Source organism: Triturus cristatus, chromosome 9 (assembly GCF_964204655.1).
Source record: "Triturus cristatus chromosome 9, aTriCri1.1, whole genome shotgun sequence".
Classification (NCBI taxonomy): domain Eukaryota; kingdom Metazoa; phylum Chordata; class Amphibia; order Caudata; family Salamandridae; genus Triturus; species Triturus cristatus.
Genome location: NC_140592.1, coordinates 1187914334 through 1187935641, shown reverse-complemented (window position 1 = coordinate 1187935641; position 21308 = coordinate 1187914334). Strand labels below are relative to the sequence as shown.

At 47.2% G+C, this 21308-nt stretch overlaps 1 protein-coding gene across 4 annotated transcripts in view; it reads right to left on the bottom strand.

The window, feature by feature from the left end:
• The window catches only part of MTA1 (metastasis associated 1), an 842399-nt gene that overhangs the window by 387567 nt on the left and 433524 nt on the right, over positions 1 to 21308 (bottom strand). For all 4 annotated transcript variants that reach the window (XM_085627173.1, XM_085627175.1, XM_085627174.1 and 1 more), the window contains exon 13: positions 6658 to 6809. In XM_085627173.1, coding sequence (XP_085483299.1) covers positions 6658 to 6809 — 152 coding nt within the window. The remainder of the gene's footprint in view (positions 1 to 6657; positions 6810 to 21308) is intronic.

The window sequence follows — 21308 nt, the reverse complement described above, 5'->3', positions numbered from 1 at the left end:
GCTGTTAAATGGACACGTATTGAGGTGTATGCCAGACTGCATCGGTATAGGTGTAATAGATAGCAGATTATGTTCTGAATAGATGCGTCTAGCGGGTTAATGTGATTGTTGTTGCAATAAATGACAAACCTCTTCCATTTGGCTGCATAGCAAGCTCTGGTAGTGGGTCTCCTAGCTTCCTTAATGATCTCCATACAGTCAGGTGGCAGGTTTAGGTAGCCAAACTCTAAGACTTCAGGAGCCAGATTGCCAGGTTCAGCTGTTGCGGATCTGGGTGTTGAATTTCTCCATGGTTCTGCGGCAAAAGCGCGGGTTTGATCCGCAGCCTTTGATGCGGCACCACGGAAAGTTCCAGAAAGGTGGTGTACCATGGCTGGCGTGCCCATGTTGGAGCAACCAGGATGAGTGTCAGAGAGTGCTGTCGCAGTTTGCGTGCCACTAGCGGTATCAACGGCGCTGGGGGAAAAGCGTACGCAAATCTGCCGGACCAGTTCATCCATATCGCCTTGCCCTGCGACTGTGGATGTGGGAACCTGGCGGCAAAGCTTTGGCATTTTGCGTTTTCCCTTGTGGCGAATAGGTCTATCTCTGGATGACCCCACTGCTGGAAGTACGGTTGGAGCACTGATGGGTGTAACTCCCACTCGTGCATCTGGTGGCTGTGTCTGCTGAGCAGATCCGCCATCTGGTTGTCTTTGCCTGGGAGGTGTTCCGCCATGAGGAATATGTTCCTCTGAATGGCCCACTTCCACATGCTCTGAGCCAGATGAGACAACTGTGGAGAGTGTGTTCCTCCCTGCTTCTGTATGTAGTACATGGCAGTCATGTTGTCCGTCCGGATCAACACGACCTTGTTGCACAGGTGTACTTTGAATGCTTTCATTGCCAGGAAGATTGCCATCAGTTCTAGAAGGTTGATGTGCATCTTCTTTTGTTGTGTAGTCCATAGTACCCGCACTGTGTAATTTTGTACATGAGCTCCCCATCCCTGGAGAGACGCGTCCGCTGTCAGTATTATTTGTGGAACAGGCTCTTGGAACGGTCGGCCCTTGCAAAGGTTTTGTGGATTCCACCAATGCAGAGAGTTGTATGCCCGACCGCTCACCAACACTAGGTCTTTCAACTGTCCTTGAGCCTGATTCCACTGACGTGCCAAGCACTCCTGAAGCGGGCGCATATGTAGTCTCGCGTGTGGGACTATGAAGATGCAGGAGGCCATCATGCCTATCAACTGCATGAACACTCGCGCCGGAAGGAAGTGTTGAGGTTTGAATTTTGAGATCAGCAGTTGCATGCTGTTGATTCTCACTAAAGTTGGCTGAGCTGTGGCAGCCAGAGTGTTGATTGTCGCGCCTAAGTACTGTTGTACGTGCGCAGGTTGGAGACTTGATTTTGGGTAATTTAGTGAGAATCCCAGATTGTGAAGAAGGTGAATGGTGTGGGACATGTGGGTGGCACATTGTTGTGCTGATTTGGCCTGAACTAGCCAGTCGTCCAAATAAGGGAAGACGTGAATATTTTGTCTTCGCAGTTGCGCGGCCACTGTTGCCAGGCACTTGGTAAAGAAAGACCCTGGGTGCTGTTGTTACTCCGAAGGGGAGAACTTTGAACTGATAGCGATTCCCTTGAATGGTGAATCTGAGGTATTTCCTGTGTGAAGGGTGTATTGGTATGTGGAAGTATGCATCCTTCAGGTCTAGCGTAGCTAGGAAATCCCCCTGAGTGAGTAGTGGGAGAACCTGGGATCAAGAAGTACAGAGAGTACACTCCTGTGCCCTGCTGGGTGGTGGGCACTACTTCTATGGCCCCTTTTGCGAGCATAGCAAGCACTTCTTGCTGGAGTAAATCTAAGTGTTTGGCTGACATAGGACGGTGCTTTGGTGGTATGTTGGGTGGAGTGGAAGTCAGTTCCAGACAGTACCCATGTTGAATGATGTCCCTGACCCACCTGTCTGTGGTGATGTTCTTCCATGCAGGCAGGAACAGCTTGAGTCGTCCCCCGACAGGTGTTAAGTGGTCGGGGGTAGGGAGAGGGCGTCACTGTTTGTTTTTTGGGGAGGACCTGGTGTTGCCATATCCATGTCCCCTGCCCTTGGTGCTGGATCCACGATATCCACCCCTGTTGTTTTTGTCGTAGGTGGTTTGTGTGCCACCTTTAGCATACTGTTGTTGTGACCCCTGGCCCCTTGACGTTCCCCTATTTCCAGTGCGACGAAAGGAGCCACTACGAAATTGTTGGGTTTGTAGCGCCCCCATAGATTTGGCAGTATCTGTGTCTTTTTTTATTTTCTCTAGGGTAGTGTCAACGTCTGGGCCAAATTAAAAATTCCGTGTTAACCGGTAAGTTGAGGATATTGTTTTGGATCTCGGGTTTGAAGCCTGAGATGCGTAACCAGGCATGACGTTGTAACATGACACTTGTGTTTATTGCCCTGGCCGCTGTGTCAGCTGCGTCTAGGGCGCATTTTATGGACGCATTAGTGAGGAGTTGTCCTTCTCTAATGAGGAGCTCCGCTGACTCTTTATACTCCTCTGGTAGGTGTTGGAGCAGTGACTCCAGCGTGTCATAATGTGACCTGTCATAACGTGCCAGGAGTGCTTGTGTATTGGCAATGCGCAGGATATTGGCTGCTTGCGCTGCAACACGTTTGCCAGATGTTTCAAGGACCTTTGACTCTTTGTCTGGGGGAGGAGCATCACCAGTTGTCTGTGAGTGGGCTCTTTTGCGAGCGTTGGCAACCACCATAGAGTCTAATGGCAACTGACCCCTAATGTATTTAGGGTCACCAGGTGCAGGCTTCTATTTCTTTTCAATCCTGGGGTTTAACACTCTGGCTCTTGTGGTGTCCTTGAAAATGTCTTTGGCAGGCTTCAGAACCCCTTTAAGCATGGGCAGAGTCTTGACAGTTCTTTCCGAAGATGCGAAAGTGTCAAGCAGGAAGTCCTCCTCAATGGCGTCAGAGTGTAGTTCCACCCCATGATGAGCAGCAGCCCGTTCGATAAGGGCATTAAATGCGGCCGTGTCCTCTGTAGGAGACGTTTTAATATTGTAGAGTTGCGCATCCTGAGCATGTGGCGTGACTGTGGGGTCATCCCATGCCTGTGTTTCATCGGGATCTGCATCCCCGGGGTAGATGGTATCGTCCCCACCATATTCCTGCATCGGGTCCGATTCAGAAGGGGTAGGAGAAAAGGACTGCGGAGCTAGTTAGAGGGGATGGAAGTGTTCTTGTAGCACTGGTTCCTGCTCCGCCGGTAGCTTGCGGTTAAGAGGAATTTTGTATGGCACCTCTTCCCTGACTGGCGTGATCTTGCGCTTGTGGAGCATGAGCCTGCCAGTGTCGGCGTCGATAAATTGTGGCCCTGAAGGGTCTTGTTCTGTTAGGCCAGAGGTGGTGGACTGTGTGTGGAGGACACGTGTCCGAATTTGAAAGAGTTTCGGTGCCGATGTCGGTGGCAGCCCAAAGGTAATGTTGGTGGGCTCCGAGTGCACTCTACAGGGTGAAGTAGTGTGGGAACCCGAGGTAGAGTGGAGGGCTACCTGGTCCCGGATACGTTGTAGAGATGCAGAGACCTGCTGCACAGCAAACTGAGATGGTGGTTTGGTGGGCATCTTGGTAGTAGGCGTGGAGGCCGACCCCGACTTTTTTGTCGGAAGGGGGTCACTGGTTTGAAGGGATGCATCGATAGTCGACGTAGTCGAGGACTTCTTCGGTATCGGTGCTTTAGGCGTCGACGTAGCCGAGGCGGCCAATTTGACTGCGGAGGCGACGGGCTTCGGTGTCGGCGCCGAAGGTGTCGGTGCCTTGTGGTGCACGAGGGCGCGCTTCTTTTGTGCGTCGACCGTGTCTGCTGCGGTGAGCTCGGCGCCGAAGTCTTTTTGTACGCGTTCGGAGGCGACGACTTTTTTCGGCATCGGCGCCGGGGCAGTGGACTGTTTCGACGCCTTTGATCCGACCACCACCAGTTTCGCTTTCGATTTTGAAGGGACTGGAGCGATGGATGTTTTTGGGTGTAACAACCCGGTCGTCTTGGGTAATATTGGCTCTTGCATAGTGTTCGATGCCGGGCCGGAAGGCGGGGCCGAGGAACCATGGATTAGGTCTTGGGTAAGGCCGAAGGCGATCCCTCGACCGGAGCCTGACGACTAATTTCGGCCTCCGTTTCGACGGGTTGGCCTAACTCCTCGGGAGAGCTGTCTTCTTCAGCCCCATAGGCTTCGTCGAAGTCCCCTACCTCGTCGACGGCTTCTTCACGTCGAAAGAGCTCTTCGTCATCGTCGTCCGATCGGGAACCATGCTCCGAAGCGGGGCTAGATAGTATTTCTTCCACGCTCTCGGGGTCCTCGTCCTCGGTGCTGAATATGTTGGTGGGTGCGGGCGCTGCCTGCTGCGCCTCGAGCCTCGCTGCCCGTCGGTTCCGTAGAGTTTTCTTGGATCGGAACCGCGCGCAGGCCATGCATTTCGATTCGTCGTGATCCGGCGAGAGACATTTGTTACAGACCGGGTGGACGTCGATGTGAGGGTACTTGGCGTGGCACAACGGACACCTCTTGAACGGAGTTCTCAATTCCATCGTCGATGGAGCGTCGAAGTTTGGACCAATTCGATTCAAAATTTGGAAGAGGGTGTGGAGCACTAGAACAAGTAGTCGACACCGAACGGTAACTGTACCGACGAAAACTATAGGCCTTTTGGCCTAAAACTAAGTATTCCGAAGTTGAGCTAAGATAGTTGCATCCGAACCCAATGGCGGAAAAAAACAATCTGGGGATGGAGAGGATGCCCATGCGCACTGTGGTCCAGGGGAGGAGTCACCCATCTCAGGATACTTCGAAGACTCTTCCAGGACAACAATGTGCAATCATCCGGACCCAACACTAGGCGGCGATCTATGCACAGATATGAATTCAGCAGCCCACATGCCTCGAACATATTGCTATTTTATGTCCTGTGGGACTCCCACTTCGACGAGGGGGAATGATTCAAGCATGTGAATCTTTGAAAGACACCCCAATACTGGAGAATCACACCTAGTTTTCCGTGACGTTTGTCATATGCCTGCCAGTCTTCATAAGCCTTCTTGAGTGTCTGGGGACTAACCATATCCTTCTACAGTGTGTTCATAGTACAGAATATATTGTACATCCAATAGGACTGTAGACTACGCACAAACGTTCCTTGTGACTAATGTATGCTTCCATTTCAGATTCCAGAATATGTACTGGAGGTTGACAATTTAAGTTCTAAGGGAAGTTGTTTAAAAGACAGAATATCCAGCAAAGTTTGTATAATGAAGTCCTGTGCCACAGTCATGATCTATTTCATCAGAAAGGCTGTAGTCGATGAGGTAGTTGACTGGGTCATCATCAGAACCCCTCGTCAACTAATTTATCACCGTCGATGGGACACTCAACGACGGAGTCATCACTGTCAACAGGGCAGTTGTTATGGAAGTAGTACACGGAATCACAATCATCCACGGGGTTGTTTTCTTTGTCAGGTCACACAGGGATTCTGATAGAGCTTTGGAGAAGCTGGGTTTTACACCAGCTTGGAGTGAGAGTGTTCTAAAACCTTTTTCTACACCTTGTCAGAGGACTCTGTTTTCGTGAAAGAGCTTGTTGGAGCACTGCACACGGAAAAAGGGGAAATCTTTCCTTTCCTTGAGATGAAATACTAGTCTCGATCACACTCCTTGAGGGTCTTGGATGGAAAAGCCTGACAAACGTCACAGCGATAAGCCTCATTCCATAAGTGGGCACTAGCAACGTAGACATTTGACATGAGGATAATCAGCAGAAATCTTTTGTTGCACACAAGAACAACAAATCTTTGAGTGCTATCTTTTCCTAGTCTACATTTCTGACAGTCTAACTTCTTCTCTGGGCTAGAAAATAGTCAAATGACTCCAAGACTGTTCTCGGTACAGAGAAGCTGAAACAGTATGTTATATCCTACATTCATGCTTTGTGCATTTAATTACTTCATTCTTGTACTGTGTATGTATTAAATCATCTACACAGCCTGCCATTCCTGGCATGAGCCTTGTATATTTGTGTAATGTGTTCTATATTCTGTATGGAGTGCTTGCTAAGGTATGTTCCACACTGTTGCTCCAGTTGCATCTGGATCTTAACCTGGGCGGATGCCCTTGCCGTGCTGCCAATAAATGATATGCTTATTTAAGAACTGGAGTTTGGAGAATTCAATACAGGACTTGGTGGGAGCCCAGGGAGTTGAAGAAAATGTTAAACTCGTTATATATGTAGCCAGAAAGTCAAGAGAGTAAAGTTCTTTTTCAGGGACTCCCTCACACATGATAGATCGTAGAAAACCAAGGTGTCGTGGCCAATGTGACATGGAGGGGAGCTAGAAAAGAGCTTACAACTTCCAAATCATTGGTTATTATTTGGGTTGTTTCAAATAAGAGTGAAGTGCTACTGTGGGGAAATGGGCATTTTAACCCCGTTTGCTGTCTTTTTAATTTAGTAGAGAGAAGAGAAGAGTTAGAAACTGTGCTGAAGAATATCCACTACAAGTGACTGACGACATTTTTCATGTTCTTGGAGGTCTTTCAAAGTGTACCATATGCAAGACCTGGGCATAAGGCCTGGGAACCTTCAACTTACTATGTGCTCAGTACCAAGATACTTACCATATTATTGCGGTTTGGGCCTGGTCTTTCGCCATCTAGTCGTGTTGGCATTTTCAGGCCACCATACTTCTTCCAGTATGCCCAGCAAGATGCACACAGGCGACACTGCATATTAGGAGGACCCCAAGAATACCACTGGTAAGACTGTGCAGCTATGGATAGCAAGGTAACAAAAGTAAGTCTTAAAATAATAATGATTAGAAGTAAAGTGTCTCAATACAATATATAAGAAAGTAATGCTGGTTCAATGTTGTTAGAAGTTACTTTGCAAAGAGAAACTAATTTTTTGCATAAAAAGGAAGGTAGCACCAGAAAGTGGTGACAAATAATAAACAAACCAACTAGAATGAACTGTACAACAAACTGCAAAAAGTCACACTGGCGCTAGATATTTCAATAGATCTCACAGGCAGGATTGACTCGCAGCAACACTCCAGATGGAGCGAGCTCTAATCTCCGCAGGTTGAGAAAAACTCCTATTACTGGATCTGATACTGTATCTCAAGCCAAATCAGGGAAACGTGTAGTCTCACACAAATGTTGCTTCTGGTTTCTAGGCGACGGCGACCACTATGTAATATGATAAACAGTAAAATGACTGGCAATTTGCAAAATTAAGCCGTAAAAGATGAGGTCTTTGTATTACACACACATACAGATGAGCAAAGGCAGTGTCAGTTTAACCAAAATGGTTTGACGCTTGCATGGATGTTTTTCTGGTAGGTGGTCTTTCATAAATGAATTAGATAATTTCCTCGGGCTACAAGCACTCTAATGTTTGTGTTCCTTGTTTGTAACAATGAGCATGATCTTAAATCTGTGCTTAAAACGGCTGTACCTCAATTCAGAGAAAAACCAAAATGAAGATCAGTCAGTCAGTCAACGGGCTACGGTCTTGTAAATTTTCACATTAAAAATACATATTTGGCTTAATTGGGGAAATCGGTCAAAATGCATACCTGAAAACGCATACTTGAAAATAAGCACAACATCAGCAAAAAAGTATTTAAGAAAAAAGAGCATGAGTAATGAAGAGGAGGGGAAAAGGTCACAGGGTTTGGCAGAGGGACTAGGGTATAGATAAGGACAGTGCAAGAAAAAGTCCTTTGTTAAGGGAGAAATTGAGCGTATCTCTGGAGGATCATTAGTAAGATAAAGAGAAACACATGACAAACAAACTAAAGACTGGCCAGATGAGGAGAAGGAAGGAAGGAAGGAAGGAAGGAAGGAAGGAAGGAAGGAAGGAAGGACGGAACGGTAGTGTGGCTTCTTCGTCTCATAAAAAGGAATTAAGGAGTCTTTTTCATGCTGGGAAAAACTGTTCCACGTGTATATTTTCAACATGAAACAGATCCTCCAGCATTGCATCTAACATCCTGAGAATGTCATTCATATTTGGAAATTCGTGGAAACAGTCCCTTACCACGGCTCGAGTTCCGGATAGTTGGAAACTCGCGGTGGTCTCCCCATTGCTGAAGAAAGAAACACTGGATCCCACCTGTCCAGCGAACTATAGACCCATTTCACTGCTCCCTTTTCCCATTAAGATTCTGGAGAAACTGGTCACTAAACATCTGTCCGGTTTTATGGAGACTAACATCTGTCTGGACGTGACCCAGTTTGGCTTCAGACCAGCTCACGGTACTGAGTCCGCCTTGGTGACCGTCCTGGACGATCTTCGTTCGCGATTCGACATTGGACGGGCAGTCTTTTTAGTGCTGCTCGACATGTCAGCCGCGTTCGATACGGTCAACCACGCCATCCTGGTCAGTAGACTAGAGGAAATCGGAGTGACGGGTTTGGCCCGTGAGTGGCTGGTCTCTTATCTGGGGGGCAGACGTCAGGTGGTAGCCTAGCCACCGTTTCAGTCTGACATCAAGGTGGTTGGGCAGGGTGTTCCTCAAGGGTCTGCCATCAGCCCCATTCTGTTTAATCTTTATCTTCGGCCCTTGGTGAGCTTGATTACATCATTTGGCATTGCGGTCACTAACTATGCTGATGACACGCAGCTTTTTTTTTCTATCGAGGGTAAGGACGCGGTGCCTCTGGAGACCTTCCATCGTTGCATGGCAGCAACTGCAGATTGGTTGAGGCAAAACTCCCTGCAATTCAATAGCTCCAAAACAGAGGTACTGCATTGCTCGATGGATCGTGTCCCCGTCCGCTGCCATTTGATTTCTGGCCCACCTCCTCCCAGGATGCTCCTTCGGCAGCAGGTTCCGTCCGGAACCTGGGTGTGATGTTCGGACCCAATCTTCAGCTAGACGTATTTGTAAACAAGACTGTGGCCACTTGTATGGCGCTGCTCCGTATGCTATGGAAAATCCTTCCGCTGCTACCGGTCCATGCTCGGCCAGAGGTGGTGCGTGGCATTATATTGAGCAGGTTGGACTATTGCAACGCACTGCTGTTAGGAGCACCCGCCAATTTGGTGGGTAAACTGCATATGGCTGCTAAGTTGGCCCTTTCTCGGCGGCGTTCTGATTCTTCCACTACGGCGCTGGCGGACCTTCATTGGTTGCCTACCTCGCAGCGGATTGTTTTTAAAGCACTGTGTTTGGTGTTTAAGGCGATTCATGGGCAAGGCCCTGTCCCGCTGCAGGAAATGTTCGCGTGGTATGTACCCGCACGTTCTCTCCGATCATCGTCAGCCTATCTACTGGTGGTTCTGAAGGTTTTGAGGGCCCGGATGGGCGGACGGTCCTTTAGATTTGTGGCAGCTAAATGTTGGAACTCCCTACCTCTGTCGCTGAGAAGTATGGGGGATCTTTTCTCCTTTAGGAAAGGATTAAAAACTCATCTTTTTCCTAGGTCAGGTTAATTTGTCTGGATATTGTAACATCGCGTGTTGTTGGTAAAAAGTCAAAGCGCCAGGTGAAGGTTTTTTTGCGCTATATAAATATGCGATACATACATACATCCTGAGAATGTCATTCATATTTGGAAATTCGTGGAAACTGGTTCATCAGAATTGTTCTACAGAACAGGTGTCAAGAAGAATGCGTTTCTCCAGATTCACATACAAATGTTAAAACTGTGAAATACCATGTTATTTGGAAACGTCAACTGCGATATATTTGGCTGAATACAGAGCAAACATGGTGTACCCTGCGGCATTGAGAAGTGTGCCCATCTGTATACTGTGAATATCCAAAAAGGGCTACACGAACGGCATACATTGGCTTACAGACGAGTGAAAGCAATACAAATAGTTGTGGTGTTGTAATCTGGATATTGTTACTGCTATAAGCACATTGTAATACGTACAGTAAAATCTACTATAGACACATACTGGCTGCTAACAGTAACCTATAGGCATCTGCTTTACATACATGTTTACATCTGAACAGTACGGCCAGTGGTGAGAACATTTACTGGTAGTGTGATGAAGGGGGAGATGAAACACTAATTGGGACAGGAAGGTTCGGGCTAAACTGTCAATTACTTTGTAGTGTGGTGTCTGTTTTCACAAATGGGAGATTGTTTAGAAGGTTTCGAGTGTAAAAGGTCTTCAGAAAGAGTAAACACATAATTGGGTAGTGACATCACCAGGCTATCATGCTAATCCTGCTTGCTGAACAGTAAAACATTGATTAGGGATATGGCTGTGTCAAATGGGACATGGAGGTAGATTTTACTTATACTGATATGGTGGAAGCAAACAGCTGTGGGGGTGCTGAAAGGTGCCATTATGCTTGGTTGACTTGTGGTGAGACAGTGAGAGGTAAAGGTTTTCGGTTATGGGAGTTGGCTGGTGGTACCTGGGTTGTAAAGAATCACAATTTTCGAAGAACGCAAAGAATTGAAGAGTGGAGCCCATCTAGTGTCTGAAAGGCAGATGAAAGTGTGGAGTGGAGGGTGACATGAAGGGGATGGTTTGTGTGTTTGACATATGTAGGTGGTAGGAGAAGGAATCTATGCAGTGATCTCAGTAGGTAGTGCAGAGCGTTAAACAGTTAAGACTATGGCTGGTTCTTGGAGCCACACACTCAAAGTGAGTAGGTGAGAAGAGTGATGATTACCAGGAGGCTGAACGATCCAATAGAAAATACCCAAAAATCCCTTTTCCAGTTACTCCCAAACTGGTAAGTCATGAAAGCATAATTGAGTTTTCAACTTAGTCAAAAGCTACAGATAGATGAGGAAGTATAAAGTGTTGAGGCGAGCATATGTGAGAAACGTAGAATAAGTTCCATGGTGCAAAGAAAAACACACTGCAATGAGATTGTTTAGGAAAACATAAGTAAACATATTTAAGACAGGTTCTAGGGGGGAAAAAATAGAAACTGGACACTCCGTAGTAGTTGATTTGATGAAAATGGACAGTGGTTTTTCTTTTTCATTAGGAGGCAACAGGATACACTTATTTCTCGCATCCCCACAGCAAATATGTCAGAATAGACTATATACTTACAACAAGGGACTTGGTTGATCATGCTGAGATCACTAAACTCCCCAAACTACTATCTGACCATAACTCCTTGACTTTGTCACTCCAATTAGATAATTTCACTAGACCTCGCACTACTTGGACATTTGACAGAAAGTTGTTAGCTAACCAAGATTACATTACATACACAAAAAATTGGACACAACAATTTTTTGACATGAACCGCTATAGTGCATCTAGGGGGATGGTCTGGGACTGTTTTAATGCTGCCCTTAGAGGCGAAACGATCAGTTATGTGTCAAGGATCCGAAAAAAACAAGACAGGGAGAAACAAGTACTGATGCAGGAACTGACAAGAGCTGAAGAGAAACACATGGCTTTAATATCAAATGGTGGAGAGGCGGGGTCTAGTATGCGTCACATACTTGTCCTGAAAACAGAACTTAATAGTTGGTTCAATCAGAAAGCAGCAGAGACGTTCCAAGCACACCGAGCCAAGATGTATGAAAATGGAGAGAGGGTGGGGAAGCAATTGGCTATGCGTACCCGGCAGAAGTCTACAAATAACACTATAACCACAATAAAAGCTAATCGTCGGGTATATACGAACTCCGGGGATATCGTTGAAATTTTTCAACAGTACTATCAAAAGCTATAACAAAATGATATCCCAGCTGGTTCAGATGATTCAGACGATTCAGAGGAAATAGAAATTTTTATGAGGGAATTTATGAGGGATACAGAAGGAAATTAAATATTAGATAACGATACCAGGGAAGATCTTGATAAAGAAATCGACATTATAGAGCTTCAACTAGCTCTATCAGGCTTAGCTTCAGGGAAAGCGGCTGGCCCCGACAAAATTCCGCTCGAACTTTATAAAGTCTTGGGTATACAAATCTTACCATATTTATTAGATCTATTTATCGGTATACTAATATAATCGTTTTTCCTAAGAAAGGCAAGCCAGCAGATTTACCCACATCATATAGACCGATTCCCCTGATTAACTCTGATTCAAAACTTTATGCAAAAATTATGGCTAACGACTCGGGAGGGTTATTGAACATCTGGTCTCCCCGTGGCAACATGGTTTTGTCCCTGGCAAAGGCACAACTGATCACATCCGCAGGGCTATTACCTTATTTGATATTATGTCTAAGACGGGAGACCCGATGTCAATGATCCTCCTAGACGCCGAAAAAGCATTCGATCGGGTGTCTTGGAGATTCCTGTGGGGAGTTCTAGAACAGAGTAATTTTGGGCCAGGGTTTATTAATTCTATAAGGGCCATGTATCAACAGCCAAGGGCCAAATTGCAAATGATGGGAATTGAATCCAGACCCATTGATATCTCGAGAGGAACCAGACAGGGGTGTCCCTGCTCCCCGATTTTGTTTGCGCTATATATAAACCCTCTGATTATTAGACTGGTGCACAGTCAGAAAAATAAAACCAGTCATCGTTGGGGAATATAAGACTAAAATACTAGCATATGCCGATGATGTGGCAGTTTTAACACCAGATCCCGCTGAGGCTGTTGCTGAAATGGAAATAATTACACAACAATTTGGGCAATATTCGGGATACTCTTTAAATAGAGACAAGACGGTTATTCTATGTACGGAAAATACTATCTTTACTGACCCTAGGATTGTAACAAATACGATTTATCTAGGAGTGTGCCTTACTGCGAAAATAGAAAATATTAATAATTTGAATTATGATCCATTAATTAAAAATATTACCAAATATCTTCTAAGAGTAAACAATTTACGTCTATCCATTATTGGCAGATGCAATTATTTAAAAATGAACACACTCCCTAAGATATTGTATTTATTTTGGGCTATCCCCTTGTTTTTAGAGGACAAAATTATGAAATTGCTCAAGTCACAAATGTCCAGTTTTATATGGCAATATGGGAAAACCAGGAGATCACTGAAATATTTATCTCTCCCTCAAAACAGGGGGGGGCTGGCTGCTCCAAATTTGAGGTTGTATCATTGGGCTGCCCTTCTTCAACAAATGGTACCTCTCCTTGTGATGAATGAAGATAAACAAGATGCAGAGATTCCTTCTATTTACAAAATAGCATTGGGGAAAGAAGCTCAATGACTTTTGCTAAGACAAACTGAAGTAAGATATTATAGAAAAACTAGATTGAGGGTTATTATTAGTGCATGGAAGGTCTAGAGGCAGGCCGCTAAGCTGATGGAAATCCCGAAAATTAATAGATATACCCCTCTTAGGCAATCCTCGATACTACCAGCACATGCTAATGATGTAATTGCAAAAAAATGGGAACGAGCAGGGGTACAAACTGTTGGTGACTTTCTGGGGGATGGGAAAGGCCACAGATTTCTGAACATACAAAACACTTTTGGAATTTCGAATAATGACTACTTTAAATTTATTCAAATTAATTCTATCTTAGGGTCCAATACCATCTCTCTGGAAACCATCCCACTCCTTGATGTCATTTTTAGAAATTCTACTCGGATTGGGACTATATATGGCATACTCCAGGAGAAGCTTCCAAGCGATTTAGATAGTGTTGAATCCTCCTGGGTCGAAAAACTGCTTAATCCTAATATTGATATTGACATGAGTTTGGCTTTAATATCCCAACTGCTTTTATCCTCAAATCTGAAAGCACAACTATATAAGACAATTTTTAATCTGTATTTTACTCCTGCCAAGCTGTTTTTATGGGGTAAAAGAACAGACGATTCCTGCCAGAGATGCGGGATAGGGCCGGCTACTCTTCCACACATGTTTTCAGATTGCCCAACATTAACATCAATTAAAAATATGGTGTTAGGATTCTGGGAGGAGGTATTTGGACATAAAATGGCTTACTCTAGTACACTCTTTATTCTTGGATATGATAATACTCTAGGCATTAGTCGCGAAAAAGAGGCATGTCTTTTTATAGGGACAGCTGTTTTTAGAATATTAGCAGCACAATGGAAAGATCCACATCCACCTAGCTTTCAGATGTGGTTAGCCAGATTTTTGGGAGTGTACAACCAAGAGAAAGCCATTTTTGCTACTAGAGGAATGCGGTCTAGAATCCTTGGAGAAAAAATCTGGGCACCAATTGCAGCTTGGGCGAAGGGAGTCAGGCAACATTAAGAAGTCTGTATATTTTCCGACCTGAACCTTTTTCTGTTTCCTATACTGTTTTATATATTTATTTTATGTATTCTTATTGTCATCATTGAGTATGTATTAAATGTATGTATACAAAAGCTGCTATATTTATTGCTCGGTTTACTTGTATATCTGTATTTATTGGAATTGCTAATAAAAAAAAATAAAATAAAAAAAAAAAAAGGAGGCAACAGGAAGCAGTAGTGTAGGAGTGTGATGAGCCAGGACAGACTGCTTACTCATAAGACGATTCTTTTTTTTTTTTTTTGTTAAATTAGGTTTTTTCATTTCAATTATACACAACCATTCAACTACAGGGGCACACATTCTCAATACAATTTGCATGTTATGACTGTCACATTAAATTACATCCAGCGTGATTATTCATGGTGCCGCTACATTATCGTAACGAAAGGTGCATTATCTATAAGATTACAGGATATAGTCTGCGTCGACATAAGAAATACTGTAAACGGACCCCATATGTCCTTTGGTCATGAAGTGTTCTGGAGCTCTTCAGCCTAGACAAATGGTTTATCTCTGCAGTATGCCAAGTCAAGTACCCATTGATCCATGTGGGTGCTGCCCTTTTGCCCCAGGGCATACCCAAACTCCTTTTGGCCAGCAACAGAGCTACCGCCACCAGCCCACAATTAAGCGGCTGTAGGGGCTTAACAAGGACAAGGCAACAAATTTGCACAGTGCACCCCACTGGCTCCATCACCATATCAGACACGGCCAGAGTCACCAGTGTCCAGAAGCGATGTATTAGGTCACATGCCCAAGCAAAATGCATGAAGTCTGCTTTATCAGCTCCTCACCGATTACAGTGGGTGTCTATGCAGAGGCCATACTTCTGCAACTGAAGAGGAGTATATTTCAACTGCTGCAGATATTTAAAATGCATAATTCTCAAACTATAATTCACTGTAAATCTACTGGTGAGTCACAGTAAAAACCCCAGTGCTCCAAAGTTAGTGGCGCATCCAACAAGCTATTCCATTTATCGAGTGTGTTGGTCAGGCCTACATTCCTGTCTCTTTGGGAGGCATTATGCAATCTGGCGATAAGATTTTTCGAGAGCTGTAGGTAAGTTTCACCTGTTGTGCCTCCAACGATGGGTGTTCATCTGGGAAGTGTGTACAGTGGTTTAATAGCTTCTCAGAGCCATATATAAAAATCAGCAATGGGGGTCGGACGTTGTGTTTGTGAAGGACAAGTTACTTACCTTCGGTAACTCCTTATCTCAGTGGTCCTCAAACATTTCAATGCCGCGCCCCTCCAGTGGGGGAAAAAAAAAAAAAAATCTATCGGGGACCCCCTCAGAATTTTTCATAATTATTTTATTAAATTGCCAATGTTTAAATATGTCTATACATATTTAAACATTGCAGTTAAGTTCTCTTACCATTTTAAAAATGCAATCAAATAGATGATTGCCAAACATATAATTCTGGCCAGGCAGGCCTTACTAACAAATACAAGTATTCGTAGTGTGACTATTAGAAGTGGGGGTGAGGGGTTTGAAGAATATTTGGAGTCCCTTGCCTTTTGTCACCTTTTCCCAGCTAGAATATAAATGTGCCATTACAGAGCGGCTTTGTGCTGCTCATTTATGTTAGCTTAAAACAAAGCACTGTTATCAGCACAATGCTTCTTTGGGCAGAGCCTGGCACCCTCCCCCCCCCCACCCCCCCTGGGATCAATTGCCCCCCCCCCACCCCCCTAGGGGTGCCTGCCCCCCCAGTTTGAAGACCACTGCCTTATCTGGTAGAGACATGATCCAGCCACAGATTCCTTACCTTTGAACTTCCAGGAGTCAGGCTGGATCCAGGAGATTTTTGATAGCAGTGCCCCTGCATGCATTTAGACACGTCGGTCGACTCTGCTTGATGTGTTAATCGTCGTGACATCTGCGCCGTCAATATAACAGCCAGTCCGGCGTGCTGATGTCAGTACTTTTCACGACTTTCCACACCAGAAGCGCGGATGAAGTGACTGACCGTGGTGTATTAAAAAAAGGCAACTAGGGCCCTGAAGGTAAAAGCCCTCAACACTAGAACCAATCCGCAGTGGGGGGGGAGGATGGGTGGGTCGGTAAGGAATCTGTGGCAAGATCACATCTGTACCAAATAAGGCGTTACTGAAGCTAAGTACCTTGTCCATCTGATAGAGACATCTAGCCGCAGATCCCTTACCTTTGAACAGATACCCAAGCGATGCCATCCCTGAAGGAGATAATGCGGAAAGGTTTAGACCAGGAAGTCCTGCAAGACAGACTGACCAAACAGGCCTTCTCTGCGAACCTGGGAATGCAGGCAGTAGTGTCTGGCAAACATGTGAAGAAATGCCAGTGTCCGATTGACAGATATCCAAAACAGAAAAGCAATGCTGGAGAGCCGCGATGGCCGCTTTTGCCCAGGTGGAATGGGATCCAAGCCTTTCTGGAGGATCCTTCTTCGCTAAGGCGTAACAGATTTCGACACAGAGGATAACCCAGCGGGATATAGTCTTCTTTTGGACAACACGCCCTTTCTTTGCACCCACGCACCCTATAAAGAGTTGGTAATCCACCCGGAACTCTTTGGGTCGATCGAGGTAGAGCAATAACGCTCTTTTTGAGTCCAGACAAAGCAGACTCTCCTCTTCCATGGAAGGGTGTGGAGGTGCATAGAAATTCAGCAGCAAAACTGACTGCCCCCTATTAAAGGGTGTTACCACATTAGATGCCCTTGTGCGGAGCACCACTTTATCCAGAAAGACGTCAGTTCGCTCAACCTCCTGGCAGAGGTTATTGTCACTAAGAAGGCTGATTTGATGGTGAGCAGCCGTAGAAGGCAGTTGTGCAGCAGCTCAAATGGTGCACACATCAGAAAGGTGAGAACAAAATTAAAGTCCCACAGTGGCATAATAAAGGGTGAAGGGGAAACAAGTGGGTTAAGCCCTTCAAGAATCACTGGACCAAAGGGGATTTGAAAAGAGAAGGCTGATCAGGCAGCCGAAGAAAAGAGGAACGGGCCGAAAGATAGTCCTTCAAGGTGTCCAGAGCAGAGCCCTGCTGGGCCAAGAAAAGTATTAACAGAAGGATATCGGATAAAGATGCAGAAAGAGTGTCAACATACCGTTCTGTACAATAATTACGAAATTTGAACCATCGGCAGGGGTATACAGACTTCACTGAGGGACACCTGGCTGCCACAATAACCTTACAGACTTCAGGAAGAAGGTCGAAAGCGGTCAGTTGTTGCCGCTCAATCGCCACACAAGGAGGCAGAAAGTAGACAGGCTCGGGTGGAGAACCCTCCCCTGCTGCTACGACAGCCTGATCGGAGGATTGATACTCCTTGCCAGAAGCTCAGGTACTAGACTCTCAATGCCTAGACTGGAGCCACAAGAATGACTTGTGCCCGGTCGCTCCTGATCTTCTTGAGCACTCCGGCGTAGGAATGGTATGGGTGGAAAGGCGTACAGACGGCCGGAGCTCAACTCCTGACAAAAAGCAAAACCGAGCGAGAGCCGCCATGGAAACTCCAGCACGCAAAACTGCTGACATTGCGTGTTTTCTACGGAGGCGAACAGATCTAACCAAGGCTCTCCCAACCATTCAAAGAGTACTTGCGACACCTCCAGATGGAGACACCACTCATGATCGGCTAGGCACCTTCGGCTGAGTTTGTCCGCTCTGGTGTTCAGAGAACCTGCCAGATGCTGAACCACCAGGGGAATTACCTGCTGTTCCAGCCAAGACCAGAAACACAACAAGTCTTGATACAGGGTACACGACCCCCATCCCGCCTTGCTTGTTGGAGAACCACATGGCGGTCATGTTGTCTGTGAACTGAACTAGCCTCCCCTTCATGGAGGGCAAGAAGGCTTTTAGTGCCAGCTGGATCGCCCGAAACTCCAACAGGTTTATATGGAGCCGGGCCTCTGCCGGAGACCAGAGTCCTCTGATCTCCACCTCTCTCAGATGGCCGCCCCATCCTAGAAGGGATGCATCCGTCACTACAGTGAGGTCTGAATGGGGAAGGGAGAGGGGTCTTCTTCTGACCCAATTGTGGTTTGATAGCCACCACTGCAGGTCTTTCACAGTGGCCTCGAGATCTGGACCAGGTCGGTGAGATCTCCCCGATGCTCCACCCATTGGAACTTCAGGACCCATTGCAGAGCTTGCATGTGCTATCTGGCATGGTTCACAGGAAGGATACTAAAAGGCCATGACGCTCAACAGCCTCAGAGTAATTCTCACCGAAATCCAGGATAGAGGCTGAAATATTGGTATCATAGCCTGAATATCCTGGACTTGCCGCTCGGGAGGATAAGCCTGAAACTGCACCATGTCCAGAACTGCTCCGATGAAAGGGAGTGTCTGAGAGGGAGTCAGGTGTGACTTCAGCACGTTGATGGTGAACCCCAGCGAATGGAAGAGGCTCGCCATAGTCTGAAGATGGGAGATGGCTGCTTGGGACAAGCCCACCTTCAACAATCAGTCGTTGAGATAGGGGGAAGACTGGAACCCCGGATCTCCACAGATGAGTTGCGGCCATCGCCATCACCTTGGTCAACACCCACGGGGTACTGGTGGGGCCAATGGGGAGCACAGCAAACTGAAAGTGCTCCTGGCACACTGTAAACCGAAGGTAACGAAAATGGGCCTGCAGGATGGGAATGTGGAAATAGGCATCCTGCAAGTCCAACACTACCATCCAGTCTCCCGGGTCTAGGGCAGACAGTATCTGAGCCAGAGTGAGCATTTTGAATTTCTCCTTCTTGAGGAAGTAGTTGAGGGCTCCGAGGTCGAGAGTAGAACGGAGGCCTCTGTCCTCCTCTGGAACCAGGAAATAGCGAGAATAGGAACCACAGCATATTTCTGGCCCAGGAACCCTCTCTATAGCTCACTTGGCCAAGAGAGCCTTAAATTCCTTGTGGAGTAGCGAAAGATGATCCTCCGCCAGCCGGTCATAAGTTGGAGGCATAAAGGGAGGGGTAGCCTCGAAGGGGAGGGAGTCCGACCTGTCCGAGGTGATGTCACGCCAGTGGTGGAGTTGATGGGATCCTGCCACCCACTGAAAACTCGGAAGGTTTTGCGGTGGAGAAGGGGATGGTGGCTTGGTTCGACTTCTGGCCTCCCGCCCCTTTAAGACGGAATGAACCGCTGCCACGGCCCTGCAGAGGTTGCTGAACTTGCAGAACCCGCTGGCTGGAATAGGATTGATGTGTTTGGAAGTGCCTTCTGTAGCCACGAAAGGAGCGAAAAGCAGACGCAGTCCAGAGTGTGGTACTGAGGCCCAAGGATTTGGCCGTAGCCCGTGAATCCTTGACGCGCTCAAGCCATCAAAAAGCATGTCCATGAGGTTTGCCTGGACATCCCTCGAAAAGCCTGATGTCCTCGGCCAGGCGTGGTGCCTGATCGCCACTGTCGAAGAAATCGTTTTGCCCAGTGAGTCAGTCATGTCCAAGCCACAGTGAATGGCGAACTTCCATGCATTTCTCCCGTCTGATATTACTCGGGAGAGCAGGAACCAGTCCTCCTCCGAGACCCTAGGGAGCACCCATATAGACTGGCAGTAACAGCCCAAAAGGCATGCGGTGTTCACCGACTGCAATGCTAGGATGGTGGACGAGAACATTTTCTTTCCAAAGGTCTCCAGCCGTTTGGATTTCCTGTCTGGATGGGCGGAAGTGAACATGCCATGGGAAGTGGAAGCCTGGACCACCAAGCTTTCAGGGGTGGGGTGGGCAGTGAGAAAAACTGGGTCACCCGGTGCAGGACGATGGCGGCAGACAATTGTCCTAGTCACTGGAGCCCCTGTGTTTGGGTTGAACCAGGTGCCCAAAAGAATGTCCGTAAAGGCCTTGTTAAAAGGCAAGGGTTCCGATGAGCAGACACCAGGCTGCCAGACCTCAGTCAAGACATTCGTCTTGACAGCCACTGTAAGAAGGTACAGGTCCAGGACCTCCGCAGCTCTACGCACCACCATACCAAACCATGCCTCCTCCTCCGTGGCCAGGTTAGGAGACAGCATGCCAGAATCTGGGGAGGTGACCAGGACACTGGCATCACCCAGTTCCTCATACCAATCCATGTCCAGGGGCTGCGGGATTTCTAAGGGATCATGCTCCCCCTCCCAATCCACTTCACCTAACCCCAAACCTTCAGAAAGGGGCTGGTTAGATGGTATAACGCCGTACGGATCTGTCAGCACAGGCCTCTGCATCAGTGGATGCCAGACCTGCTCCGTATCATCTGGAATGAGGATGGGGGACCACCGGCGGGCGCAGGTAGCACTGGAGACCTCGGCGTTGGACGCAGCGCTGCGGAATGTTGCTGCGGGCCAGAGCCAGAGGCGCGGACCCATGATATCTCCTTCACCTGGGCCTGTGGGGCCCGAAGGCATGCCGGCATGGTCAGGCCGCCCACACACAGCGCACATGGTGTCGTAAAACTCCTTGAGTTGGGCGGGGGTTGTTCCCGGCCCCGGAAAGGGAGGGAGGCACGGAGTCAACCTAGGTGCCCGCACCGCGGAACGGGGCCTATAACGCTGAGGCTCCTCCATCTCGCCGTATAGTGGACAGGGCGACGATGAAGCATGCTTCGACTTCTTGTGGTGCCTCTTACCCGACTACTTTAACGAGAGGACTTCGAGCCCCCGGAGCGATGCTCGGACCTTCCCCTTGACCGGGAGCGAGATTGAGGAGGCCACCTAGGCGGTGAGTGCCGGGCAGCGAGCAGCTTCAGGAACCGCCACGCCTTTGGCGCTATGGCCCAGCAATCGGAGCACGAGACTGTGTCGTGGTCATGCTCCAGGCACCAGAAACACACGAGGTGGGGGTCTGTTACCGATATGGTGCTGTGACTGGAGCCGCACGGCTTGAACCCTGAAGTCTTCCTACTGGACATCCTAACACACCAAAAGGAGTTAGAAAAAAATCAAAAGAACTGTCAAAAAGTGACAGGGGGGTAGCTCTTCAACGGATCTGCGCTGGCTGGCACGGAAAGTAAAGTACGGACGTCAGTGCGCCCAAGTCGCAGTTACATTGACGATGCAGACGCCACGACGACGAACCTACCTACCAGTGCGCAGGAGTACTGCTATCAAAAATC